Below are 13,364 nucleotides of genomic sequence, written 5' to 3'. Positions count from 1 at the left end.
GCGAGACGGCGCGCCGCCGATCTTTAACATTTCATCCACATTCTAAGAACAATACGTATCTCTGTGGTTTCCACTGTTTCGGAAAAAGCCTTTAAAAGAAAAACCCTCCATGAATATTTCTGGGCTTCTGCCCCAAAGCCTTTAGTCTTAGAAACTAAAGGTGATTCATACAAAGGGACCCAGTGGGTGGAAACAGAGATGGCCAGCCCAGGCTCAGCCCTGCAGACTTCCATCCCAAGCCGGGGGTTCCTCCCCTCCCCCAAGCTGACGGAGGATACTGACGGACAGCAGCACGGGGACAGATGGACAGGCGTCACCCTAACCGTGCTTCACCAGTTCTACCACCGTCCAGACCTGTACCCCCGCCTCTCCTTCTTGCAGGCTGCCTATCAGGAAGCGTCAAGGAGTCACCCCGACAATTCCTGGCTTTTCTGAGCGACCCACACGGGATGAAGGCAGCTCGAAGAGGCCCCAGGAGAGCTCAGGTCCTCCTCGTCTGTAGCTTCGCGATGGCGCACGTGCTGCGGGCGAGGGGCGGGCTCTGTCCGCCGGGCTCGGCTCTCCACCATCATCCCAGAGATTCTATCTCAACTGCAGCAGGGGCAGCTCTTCCGCTCTCCCCTATAAATACATGTTCTGTCTCTGCACATCCAAGAGCTGCTATTTAAAAGGGAGGAGAAGGGGCTTGGGGGAGGAAAAAGTCCTCCTGGAAAAGGAAGAATGTCTCTGAGGTCAGAGTCACCACTGTAATTTATGGTTCTCACAGCATGGGCGTGTAAGCTCAGTCAGCTCAAAGCGCCGCGGCCGTCTCAGCGCGGGGCGGGAGGCGGGCCGTGCAAGCTGGAACCTAGCGGCGCTGCTGCCAAGCAGCCCGACGTCGTTCCCTCTTCACAGAGGAGGGAGCGTGCAAGCACCTGCTTGTCAGACTGTTTCCGCCACCGTGCCTGGTGGGGCACTCATCTTCGGCATTTTCCCGAGTGCAGACTGCCAGCCAGGCAGCCCCGTGCCGGGCTCTGTCCCGCTGAGTGGCCCCGCCTCATTCTCCATCCCTCCCACTTTACAGCAGGCCCTGAGCTCTCCCCACACACTCCTGCTCTGCCTGCGCACGACCCCCGAGCCAGGATCTGGAACGGAAGACTTTCCCCCAAGCCCTCCTTCCCGGACGGGCCACACATAACACAACGCTCCTGAGTTAAAGTGTCGCACTATCGGCCACCGGGGCAACCAGCGGGCAAAGGTGAAAGGAGCAAATGTTGGCAAATTTCAGTGTTCCTGCAGGTGTTTCCTGGTCTGTCGTGCTGACACATCTCCCATCCAGACAGAGGCTAGACACATCAGCACACCACAGTCAGCAGTACCTAAAAAGACCAGCACATCAGGACCAAACGCATTTATACTGGGTGTGAAAACTTAACATCAGAAAATCAGTCAGTCCTAAGGGAAGAAGACAGATGAAGCAGTCGTCTCAAAAAAAAAAAAGTCAAATGTGAACGTGGTCAAGGCTCTCGATTACAGTTTTCCATTTACAGAAAACACACAGATGGAAGGACATAAATCAGACCAGGGGACGCCAAGAGCAAGGTGCGGACTGTGGGGACTCCACAGGACACATCCTGCCCCTGCTCCCAAATAAACTGCTTTGAAGAACGGAAGCGGATGGTCAAAACCTACAGAGTAAAAGAGAACTAAAAGATTATCAATCAACTGCAACGCACAGACCTTGTCTGCATCCTTTTTTCTCTTTTTTCTTTTTTTTATTTGCATCCTTAACACAACTGGAAAAACCTGAACACTGAATATTTGCTGGAATTAAGGAATTTTAATATTTTAGTTATTACATATGGAAATAGTTACAAATGAAACATGCATTCCGGTATTCACCACAAAATGGTCTGGGAGGGGGGTGGGTGGGGCAAAGATGAGATCAACCCCCCGGCGGAGCTCCCTGTACAGGGAGCAATTCTTTATATTCTTCCATTTACATGGTTGTGTTTTTCTTTTTTTAAGATTGTACTTATTTATTTATTTATTTACTTGACAGAGAGACACAGCAAGAGAGGGAACACAGCAGGGAGAATGGGAGAGGGAGAAGCAGGCTTCCTGCTGAGCAGGGAGCCCGATGCGGGGCTCGATCCCAGGACCCCGGGATCATGACCTGAGCCCAAGGCAGACGCTTAACAACTGAGCCACCCCAGGGGCCCATTCTGCATGTTTTAAATTTCCTGTAAGTAACAAGAAAAGAAATGAGTGCAACTGTGCACATTAACAGAATAAGGGGAAACCCTGTAATTGCTTCACTTGATGAAAAAGCACATGGGGACATGACAACACCAGACTGAGAGTGAGAACAGCTCCCTTTAGCCCTGTTGGGTAACACCAGGCCAGTCACTCCACCTCTCTGGGCCCTGGGCCCTTGTCTTGAGAATAATGGAGTTTAATCACATAATTGTTTCTTAAGATTTATTTATGTATTTGAGAGAGGGGAGGGGCAAAGGGAGAGGGAGAGAGAAAATTCACAGGCAGACTACTCACCGAGCCTAGAGCCTGACAGGATGTGGGGTTCAATCCCAGGACTCTGACATCATGACCTGAACCAAAATCAAGAGTCAGAAGCTCAACTGACTGAGCCACCCAGGGGCCCCTAACCACACGATTTGAAAGTCCTCTGCCGCAGTTTTCATTTTTCCCCAACAAAAATACTAAAAGCTTTTTAAATACTAGAAATATCCATGTTAATTTTAAAATCCTCTCACCAGTGTCTCATTTATCTGGCACTTACTTCCCCCTTATATTTACTGGGAATCTACACTTGTGTGTTGGGGGTATGGGCTGAAGATCATTCTCTTTAATGAAAACGGAAGCAAAACAGGGGATCAGTACATCTACTGTTCATTTGTAAATACTGCCTCTCCATGCTGAGGGCGTGTTCATTATTTTTTTTAATCCAAAATTACTGGAAGAAAAATTTTACTTCATTATCTTCCAGATACAGGAAGTATAACACAGAGACTCCCTATGTACAAGCACCGTGATCCTGAGGACATTTTTCAATCTATCCATGCTTTAAATTTTCTCATGTGTAAAATGGGGATGATAAAAGCATTTCCTTCATTGATATGTGAAAATAAATAAACTAAAATATGCAAAGCTCTGCCTTCGGCTCGGGTCATGGTCCTAGGGTCCTGGGATCGAGGCCCACATCAGGCTCTCTGCTCAGCAGGAAGCCTGCTTTCCCCTCTCCCTCTCTGCCTCTCTGCCTACTTGCGATCTCTGTCTGTCAAATAAACAAATAAAATCTTAAAAAAAAAGAAAAGAAAGAAAAGAAAAAGAGGAAAGCCTTTACTACCCACTACCTACCCAGGGAGCTAACAGAAGAAACAGCATTCATGATCCCACAACTGAATACTACATAGACAAATAATCAGAGAACAAGAAAGAGCTGGGAGAGGGGCGCCTGGGTGGCAGCTCAGTGGGTTGGGCATCTGCCTTCAGCTCTGGTCGTGGTCTCAGGGTCCTGGGATCAAGTTCTGCATCCGGCTCCTTGCTCAGCGGGGAGAGGGCTTCTCCCTCTGCCTGCTGCTCCCCCTGCTTGGGTGCACACTCTCTCTCTCTCTCTCTCTCTGTCAAATAAATAATTAAATAAAATCTTTAGAATAAAATAAAATTTTAAAACTACGCAAAGCTTTTAGAGCAGGGTATGCAAATGCGCAATAAATGTTAATTATTACTGTGTTAATGAGATTCAGGACTACAAGCGAATATGAATGCATACCATGTAACCAGTGGTTCTCTAACTTGTGACCCGTATTAGACTCCCCCGTAAAATCCTGATGTTATACTTCAATGAACCTGGTTGGGAGAGGGGCGTGGAAACTAGCCAAACCAAGAAAATAAATAAATATCTTGAGGCCAGGGCCACATCCCAGACCAATCACATCTTTTTTTAGTCTTCCGATGTGCAAACAAGTTTAGGAGCCAAAGATGTAACCTCCGTAGATAAGGAATAAAGGGGTGTGAAGTGATTAGAGAACACTTAATTTAAGAGCTGACTTGTTTTGTAATTTATTTATTTATTCTAAAACTAGATAGGGCGCCTCAGTGGCTCAGTTGGTTAAGCCACATGCCTCAGGTCACGGTCCCGGAGTACCGGGATTGAGTCCCATATGGGGCCTCCCTTGCTCTGCAGGGAGCCTGCATCTCCCTCTCCCTCGGCCTTCCCCGTGCTTGTGCTCTCTCTCTCTCTGTCAAATATACATAAAATCTTAAAAATAAGTCAATAAATAGGGGCACCTGGGTGGCTCAGTTGGTTAAGCTACTGCCTTCGGCTCAGGTCATGATCCCGGAGTTCCGGGATCGAGTCCCACGTCGGGCTCTCTGCTTGCCAAGGAGTCAGTTTCTCCCACTGACCTCTCTCCTCTCACACTCTCTCTCTCTCAAATAAATAAAATATTAAAAAAAAAAAAAAAAGGTAGTGAGCAGAGGAAAGAAAAAAGAGGCAGACAAACCAAGAAACAGACTCTTAATTACAGAGAGCAAATCAATGGTTACCAGGGGAGAGGTGGGTGGGGAATGGGGCTTAAGGAGCACACTCGTGATGAGCTCCGGGTCACGTGTGGACGTGCTGAATCACTGTATTATATCATGAAGCTAATAACACGTATGGTGACTGTACTGGAATTAAAAACTTAATTAAAAATATGTTGTGTGAACTAAAGGTACAGGATTAAAATATATCTACTTATATAAAGAAAACAGAAGGTTTACAACATGTTACTTTTGAGAAGACCTAACATTTAAAATCAAAGTCTGAAAGACAACAATCTCTCCGTGCTGCAGGAATTTAATTATCTGGAGAATCAGCCGTGCACTCAGCAAACACTCAAAAGTAAGACTAAACACAAAGGAGCACAGAATGCCCTTAAGTAAGAGCTGCTCCTTTAAGTTCCATACACACGTAGCGTAACAGGGCACACATCCTAAAACCCCAAAAACACACACCACCACAAGTCACAATGCTAGAACAGGACGAGGTCTGAGTCCTGGGCCAGCTGCTCCACATCATCACAATCAACACCATCACAGGCTTAGACACCAGCTCCTTAGTCACCTGGGACTACAACAGGAAGGTCTCACCCTGAGGGTTAGACCCACGGTAAGATTTACTTTAACCAAAGGCTAGGGGGCAATAAAGAAAACTGTGTGCGGTGTTCTACGTTCTTTTTTTTTTTTTTTCCCCAAGATTTTATTTCTAAGTAATGTCTACACTCAACGTGGGGGCTCCAACTCACAGTCCCGAGATCCAGAGTCGCATGCTCCACTGACGGAGCCAGCCAGGAGCCCCTGGTGTGTTTTCTTCCAGCACTGGTTCACGGAATAAGCGAAGGTAAGGCCTCACCCTCGGGACAGCTGGTGATGCGGTTTCGAATACACGTAGAATATGCTCCTGCCCAAAGACCGAGACGCTGGGCAGGCTTCTATGCTGCAGGAATGTAAGTCACAGCTGTGGCCACTCTAACAGGGAACTGAGCCGGTGGCCAGTCCTCCTGCTAACTTCTTGGGGAAACTGGAAACTAGACGGAACTTCAAAGCTGGGTCTACAGAAGCACGCTAACCGCAGCAAACTCAGGGAAATGAAAACGTACAGGCGGACGCCTTCCGGACTTCTTCCCCGGCTCTCTTTACCCCAGGTTCTCCCGCCTCCATCCTTAGGCTGTTGGCACAGGTGGGCTTTGTCCGAATAGCTTATCTGCAGCCCATTCCGCGCCTCGGGGAGCACTGCCACGGGTGGCTGGACTCAAAGCCCAGGACCCCGCAGACACAACATCCCTCCCCAAAGACGTGCGACTCGTGAGAACTGTCATTCTTTGTCGCTGCAGGCAAGGACAGGACCCTGCCATCCGCGACACGCACGCAGGCAGCTTCCGGACAAGGAAAACTATCCGAGCGGCCCTCCCACAAGCCGCGGCGAGAAGCTGTGCCACCGCTTGCAGGGAGCCACTAGCAGCCTGGAGGACGTCAAAACGCAGACCAAGACGACAGAACGCGCCGCGCCCATGAGGCGCTCTTCCACTCCAACCACCGTCTTCGAGAAGAGAGAAGGTGCGCACACACTCGCCAGCGGACTGCGCCGCAACGGCGGAAGTTCCGTCAACAGTCCCCGGGCTGGCGGCGACACCCTCGGCTCCAGACCCTCCAGACCCGGGGGCTCCGAGGCCGGGAGGTCGGGCGCCCCTCACGCGGCCGACTGCTCCCTCTGCGCGCCCCCGCCCCCGCGGGCCCGGCTCCCTGAGAGCTCGGCTGACGGCGCAGCCGGGCACAAAGGGGTGTGGGGCCCACAGGTGTCCCTGGGTCCGTCGCCACTGGCGGTCCGCCCTCCCGGTCCGCCCTCTGCAGGACCCCCGCTTACCCGGCCGGACGCCGCATCCCTGCGCTCCGCGCCGCGCTCGGGGGCGAGCTGACAGCCGGGGCCAGCGAAGGCGCGGCAGAGCGGAGGGACAAGTGCCCTCCTCGAGGGCCGAAGGGCCGCCATGGCCAGCGTCCCCCGACGGCCGCAGCGCACGGCAGAGCCGCGACGGCGCGAGGGGCTGCCTTACGGCACGGTCGCAAAGCCGGCGGGAGAGAGCGGCGCGGCCGACCGTGCGCTTTCCCCGCGTGAGACCGGCCTCGCGGGCGACGCGGCGCGGGGGCGGGAGGCCGGCGGCTGCTCTTGCCCTGCGGGCCTTTCCGGGCGGTGGGGCCAAGCGGTAGTGGCGGGCTCGGCGCGGGCGCGGCGCGGCGCCGGAGGACGTTTTCCCAGGGCGAGTGCTGCTCGGCCCGGGGCGGGGCCGCGGGGCGGCCGACGGCGGGAGCGGCGGAGTCGCTGGGCGTCAGCGGCGCAGCGCGCGATGGCGCGGGCGGCACAGGTGAGCGCGGCGCGGCGGCCTGAGGGCCCGCGAGCCACCCCTGCGCCGGCGCGCCCCCCGCGCCCGCCCGACGGGGCCTCGGCCAGGCGCCGCGTCCTGCCTGCGTCCGACGCGGGCCGGCCCGCTCGCCCCCCCTATCGGGGCTCCCGCCCGCCCGGGGGGCTCGGCGGCCCGGCCGAGCGCGGCCCTCCCCTCCCCGCGCGGGCCATTGTGAGGTCAGGGCCGGCGGGCGCATCGGGGGTCCGGGCGAGACCCCCGGAGCGGCCGCTGCGGCCAGTAGCTGCCGCGCCACCGCCGGCCCCTTCACCGGCCGCCCGGTTCAGACCTAGCCGGCAGGGGTGAGAGGGATGCAGCTAGGGGCCCAGCTCCGGTGCCGCACCCCGTAAAGGGCTGACCTTCCATCTCGCCACCTCACCCACGGGAAGCCAAGAACAAACCAGCTTAGACCTCTTCTGGGTAAAGTGCTGGCAGGGGAGGGCGAGAAGGGGGCAAGGAAGCCGGGCAGCCCGCCCTTTGGGGGCCTCCGGAGGCCTGTTCTGGCCGGGACACCCACAAGGGATCGGTGTCAGCTGATCGTCCGTCCTCCTCCGTGAGCCGGCCGGTAGAAACTCAGAGCTTGGGGGGATGCGTTGAGCCACTCCGGCCTCTCAGTGCGAGGCCAATGAACGGACTGTCGCATCTGACGGGTGGGGGGTGGGGAAGGGAGCATGGCGGGGCCTGGGGAGGTCCTAGCCCTCCAGAGGCCAAGGTGGCCCTTCGAACACGGTGCCAGTCACCTTTCCTTTCCAGCGGAGGGACGATCTGTGAGCGACTCAGCGGGCCGGGAGAAACAGGGTCGCTTTGCAGAAGCGTGTGAAGGGTGGGGAGGAACGCCGAAGCGGAACTTTTTCCGGGGTGACTGGGATCCGCTGCTAATTGTTTGACCTAGAGTCCCTTTTTCTGGAAACTAGGAATAGCTCTTGGGCCAGGGGGGTGCTGGGATGGCACGGTTAGCTTTGAAGGTGAAACGAGCTGCTGTTGTACATCGACAAAGGTGCCCAGCTCCTGCCAACAACCAGGGCCGAAGTTAATGTTACCTGAGATTCCTGTACTGTTTCCAAGCTGGGGGTTGATCTCCTGCGCACAGATGCTACTCCGCTCCGGCTGAGGACACAGGAAATTCACAGGCTCAGAGCTCCAGCTCATTCCCCACTGCAGTATCCTGTCCGCTTTTTTACTTTTTTAAGATTTTATTTACTTATTTGATAGAGACACAGCGAGAGAGGGAACACAAGCAGAGGGAGTGAGAGAGGGAGAAGCAGGCTCCCCCTGAGCAGGGAGCCAGATGTGGAGCTAGATCCCGGGACCCTGGGACCATGACCCAAGCCGAAGGCAGAGGCTTAACGACTGAGCCACCCAGGCGCCCCTCCTGTCTGCTCTTAATCACGGCTGTGTGAAGGTGCTTTTCAGCAAAGTGGATTAGTCACTCTCTCTACTTGAGTATGGCTGCTTAGATCACAGTAATGATGGGCCCTTTTTCTTGAATATATCTTTTTAAAAAGAGAATTTCAGAATAAATGAATATACGGCTACCTTTCTGTAGCAACGTTGTGTAATTTGGCATTCTCGTCAATTTTTTTTTTATAGTGCTTGTAAAACCGAACACAACAAAAGTATGGATATGGGAAACCAACATCCTGCTATCAGTAGGCTTCAGGAAATCCAAAAGGAAGTAAAAAGCATAGAACAGCAAGTAATCGGCTTCAGTGGTCTATCAGATGACAAGAATTACAAGAAACTGGAGAGGTTTCTAACAAAACAACTTTTTGAAATAGATTCTGTAGATACTGAAGGAAAAGGAGATATTCAGCAAGCGAGGAAGAGGGCGGCCCAGGAGACAGAGCGTCTTCTCAAAGAGCTGGAGCAGAACGCAAACCACCCCCACCGGATCGAAATAGAGAACATCTTTCAAGAAGCCCAGTCCCTGGTGAAGGAGAAGATTGTGCCCTTTTACAGTGGCGGCAACCGCGTGACTGACGAATTTGAAGAAGGCATCCAGGATATCATCCTGAGGCTGACACACGTCAAAACCGGAGGGAAGATCTCCTTGCGGAAAGCGAGGTATCACACTTTAACCAAAATCTGTGCGGTGCAGGAGATCATCGAAGACTGCGTGAAGAAGCAGCCTTCTCTGCCGCTCTCCGAGGACGCCCATCCTTCCGTGGCCAAAATCAACTCGGTGATGTGTGAGGTGAACAAGGCCAGGGGCACCCTGATCGCTCTGCTCATGGGAGTGAACAGCAACGAGACCTGCAGGCACTTGTCGTGTGTGCTCTCGGGCCTGATCGCGGACCTGGACGCGCTGGACGTGTGCGGGCGGACGGAGATCAGGAACTACCGGCGCGAGGTGGTGGAAGATATCAACAAATTACTGAAATACTTGGATTTGGAAGAGGAAGCAGATACTACTTACGCGTTCGACCTGGGACAGAATCATTCCATTTTAAAAATAGAAAAGGTCCTCAAGAGAATGAGAGAAATAAAAAACGAACTTCTTCAAGCACAGAATCCTCCCGAGCTGTACCTGAGCTCCAAGACGGAATTGCAGGGTCTGATCGGGCAGTTGGATGAGGTCAGTCTCGAGAAGAACCCTTGCATCCGGGAGGCTCGGAGGAGGGCGGTCATTGAGGTGCAAACCCTGATAACCTACATCGACCTGAAGGAGGCCCTGGAGAAGAGGAAGACGCTGGCTTGCGAGGAGCACCCGTCCCATAAAGCGGTCTGGGACATCCTGGGCAACTTGTCCGAGATCCAGGGCGAAGTTCTCTCGTTTGATGGCAACCGAACCGATAAGAACTACATCCGGCTGGAAGAGCTGCTCACCAAGCAGCTGCTGGCCCTGGACGCCGTGGACCCGCGAGGAGAAGAGAAGTGTAAGGCCGCCAGGAGGCAGGCGGTGAGGCTGGCCCAGAACATCCTCAGCTATCTGGACCTCAAGTCCGACGAGTGGGAGTACTAGACGCCGCCCGCCTCGCGGGTGGTACTTCCTGTTTTGCACTTTATGTATACTTCTACGTGTTTATGGAGAGCTGTCAGTTCGTGGAGCCTAGATGTGATTTATACATGCGGATTTCGGTCTCCGTTTCTATGATTTAAGCAAATTATATTCAGTATCTGCTGCTTTTGATGTTGCGAAACAAATGTCATTACAGCACGTTAACTTTTCCATTTGGATCATTATCCGTATGTTGTGGTGTGGTTTTTGGGGGTTTTTTTTAAGTCAGTGGAACGGGCCGCTTTTGTCATTTTTAAGCACTGGAGTGCAGATCTTTCAGGTTCTAGATACGGACATAGGCTGACAGGACGCTGGAACGATTATGAGACGGGAGATTTTTGGTTAGAAGTAAGGTCCAAACACAAAGCAGACCATGGTATGTTCCGCTGCGCTACCTACAGCAGAGGGCTTGGGGGCTCTTTCCTTTGTTTCTGAGGCCTGATTGGTTCAACCCAAGTTAATAGGGTGAGGGGTTTTTTGTTTTTGGATTTTCTGTTTTTCTCATAAGGATTTTTTGTTTGGAAAATGGTGTCTGTATTTTCCCCCATACTCTGCGTTTAGAGGGGAAACTCTTTTATTTCCTGTGCAACGTAAGAAAATTATGAAAATTAGTAGCAAAAAAAAAAAATCTTTGAGACTGCCCTGAGGAAGGGATAAAACACCAGGTTATCACCTTCAGGTTTTTGTGGTGAACTGAATCCACAGCTCTCAGTGGTCATCAGTAAGGCTGGGAACATTTAAGTGACGTTAGGAGACCTTAAAAAAAAAAAAAGGAAAAAAGGAAATACCCATCCCCGTGGCAAGATCACGAAAGCTGGAGATTAGTTGCCACTGTCAGGTCTCGCTAAGCCTCCCGGAAGTGCCTGCGTGTGGCCGACAGACTCCCTGCGCGCACCTCGTGCTGTTCCCTAGCGGCGGCGAGTAGCTCTGCGGGACCAGACCGCGCCAGCTTGCCCGAGGAGGGGCGCGGCCCCGGCATCCGAACATCTCCCGCCCAGGCCGAGCGGTGACAGCAGCCCTGAGCACCCGCTGGGCTTCGGAGCTCACTGTCAGTGGCACATGGAGGTGTCTCAAGGGCCGGAAAGAGCCAGTAAGGTCTGTCCGCGCGTGGTGGGTTCCCTTTTGCTAAAGGGCGTGCGGGTGTGTATACTTGGCTTTCTGAGGACCCGGTTCTGTGGCTGCCAGTTGATGGGAAGAAAAGAATTTCCCAGTGTTCTCAAGTGCCTTGATAACGTGTCGGTGCCCGCGTGGTGGCGAACACACTTGCTGTTGTCACCTCTCACCCAATAACCCTGCTAGAGGACGGCTCTTGGACTCGGGCAGCCTGTCATTTTCTTTCAGAGATACTGATTTGGTAACTGTGTAAGCAGCTAAAAATAAGAGATAAGGGAATAGCCCTAACTACCGAAAGGAGGATAAAATGTGGCCCTCGAGATTTCCGCTTTGTCTCCGCGTTGCCCGATAACTAAAAGCCCTCGATGTGTCTCTCCTGCTAGAACTGTTGCAGTAGGATTCAGCGGGTTGTGGAGTCAAAGGGCATTTTGGTGTCTTTGGGCTTTGAGCACCTCCCATGTGCCCATCCCACCCCTGGCGCCGGCAGGTCCCGGGGCAGCCCACTGGGAGCTCACTTTGGCCAAAGCCCTTTTAGGACCGCCCTCCTGTATCCTCGCTCTCAGGTGGTCTTAAAATCTTGGAGTTTCTAAACTCAAGTGCCTGAGGCCTGTCCTGCCCCAGGCTTGACTTCGTTTTCAAAGTCAGATTTGAAAGTTAAGTGCCGGCGTTCCCTTTTAAAGTGTCCACTGTTTCGTTTCAAACAAGGTGATTTCTAGCTTTTCCAGAGACGCGAGCTCTGAGCGCGCCTGCGAGTGAGGGGCAGTCTGGAGGGCCAGCGCGAGTTCTCGTGTGGGTTCTTCCGGTCGTGGAGATGATCACATCATCCTCGCGTGACTTAAGGCATGACGTCTCCTGTCCGACCTGTTCTAGTTCCTTGCACCTGATGACTCTCCCGTAAGGAATGCTGGCGACACCGGACTGAGCTTTCCTTGTCCCCAGCTGGGAGCTGTCTGTGTTCCCAGGGGGCTGCCGCATGTAACTTGAAATCGGGCTCGTGACACTGTATTGTATTTTTATGATCTTACATGAAGAGAACCTGTAATGGAAGTAAAACCTACCCCCCAAAAAAATGTTTGGCCTTGGGTCTGCATTAAACAGTACAATCCATGTTCACGCAAAAACTGGCTGGGAATGTTTGCTTTCTTTACCTCACGTGAGACAGCTTTGCTCTCGGGTCAGTCCTGACCCAAATTAGACTAAAGTCAGTCTACCTGTAATGAAGTAGTCATGAAGACATGGGACGAACAAGTCTCCTATGGGCGGTGGGCGCTTTATTTTGCTACAATGCCTTAGTACAGTATCTGCTGCCGGTGTTTCTCATGTGTTTTACTTTGCCAATTTTTATCTGGTTTTTGAAGGTCTAAGCTTATCCTGTATATGCAGGTTGTTTTTAAGCAAAGCTTTTCAGCTTCTAATGTGTCTAGTATTTTTCTAAGAATAATCGGAGAAATATTTGCCATTGATTTTGATGTACAATACGGATGTGCTCCCCCACCGTGCTGGTTCCTGTCCCCACTCTGTTCGTTGTATGACTATTGTAATCGTATGTCTGAAATAATTCAGTATTTTGAGATATTAGTATACCCTTAATTATTAATGCAATAAAAATCTCTTAGCTTATCTTTGCAGTGGAGAAAGGATGTGAGTCCGAGGTGTGAGTTCTGTTCTGATTCACCTTCATTTGCTGTCCGGCCTGGGTGAGGAATGATGTCTTGGCAGAACGGGCCAGGCATGGGGAAGGGGCTCGCAGGTCTAGTTGGTGGCAGTGGCCTAAGGAGGTGACAGCACGGAGCACGGATCAGAGTCCTGTGGCAGAGGAAGGGGTGGCTGTTCACGTAAGCAATCCCAGAAGTGTGGGGACCAGAGAACGGCCCAGGGGAGATGTGGCCTCCCGTTCTGCCCCCGAGCCCATGCACGCAGGAGGTGACCTGACCTGTAGCAAAGCGCGGAAGCTCCTCTCCCTGGAGAAAAGGCGTGAGTTAAGGTGTGCTGTTGAAGCTCATCTTCTCGTTAGAGAGTTGGTATTTCTGACCAGGTAGTTCCAGAGCTCCTGAGCCCTCGGCCACCTCCCTGCTCCGCCTCCAGCAAGGACGAGTCCCACTCACTTGGGACCGTTTCCCTGCCCGTTGTCCGCCTGTTACGTGAAAGCAGGACCTTGTTCTGCTTCTAGCCTCCTGCCAGCGCGTTTCTGCTGCCTCCTCGCCTGCGAAGGTCTTCCCGGTGACCCACATAGAGACGGGGGCAGCCGACTCAGCCATGCAAATGAGCCCGAGGCCCAGAAGTGACAAGAAACAAACTGTACAGGTTAAAAAAGG

General features: G+C 52.7%; 2 protein-coding genes across 6 annotated transcripts in view; one reads left to right on the top strand and one right to left on the bottom strand.

Moving 5' to 3' along the window:
• COA8 (cytochrome c oxidase assembly factor 8) overlaps positions 1-6,572 on the bottom strand; it is a 28,125-nt gene extending 21,553 nt beyond the window's left edge. For all 3 annotated transcript variants that reach the window (XR_013967118.1, XR_013967119.1, XM_080808429.1), the window contains exon 1: positions 6,407-6,572. Coding sequence is in view for 1 of the 3 variants with exons in the window: in XM_080808429.1 (XP_080664555.1) it covers positions 6,407-6,529 (123 nt within the window). In the remaining 2 variants the exon portion in view is untranslated. The remainder of the gene's footprint in view (positions 1-6,406) is intronic.
• Positions 4,947-12,681, top strand: BAG5 (BAG cochaperone 5). Of its 3 annotated transcripts, XM_080808428.1 has the most exons (3): positions 4,947-5,152; positions 5,240-5,383; positions 8,529-12,165. In XM_080808428.1, the coding sequence occupies exon 3, from the start codon at positions 8,557-8,559 to the stop codon at positions 9,898-9,900; it is 1,344 nt and encodes a 447-aa protein (XP_080664554.1). In that variant the 5' UTR covers positions 4,947-5,152; positions 5,240-5,383; positions 8,529-8,556; the 3' UTR covers positions 9,901-12,165. The 3 variants fall into 3 exon arrangements, with proteins under 3 accessions (XP_080664554.1, XP_080664553.1, XP_080664552.1); XM_080808427.1 differs by lacking the exons at positions 4,947-5,152; positions 5,240-5,383 and adding an exon at positions 5,877-6,099 and having other exon boundaries at positions 8,529-10,695; XM_080808426.1 differs by lacking the exons at positions 4,947-5,152; positions 5,240-5,383 and adding an exon at positions 6,823-6,902 and having other exon boundaries at positions 8,529-12,681.
• The last annotated feature ends 683 nt before the right edge of the window (positions 12,682-13,364 follow it).

Source organism: Martes martes (genome assembly GCF_963455335.1).
Source record: "Martes martes genome assembly, chromosome: 7".
Classification (NCBI taxonomy): Eukaryota; Metazoa; Chordata; class Mammalia; order Carnivora; family Mustelidae; genus Martes; species Martes martes.
The sequence above is the reverse complement of the archived record's forward strand: the minus strand, read 5'-3'. Positions and strand labels throughout refer to the sequence as shown.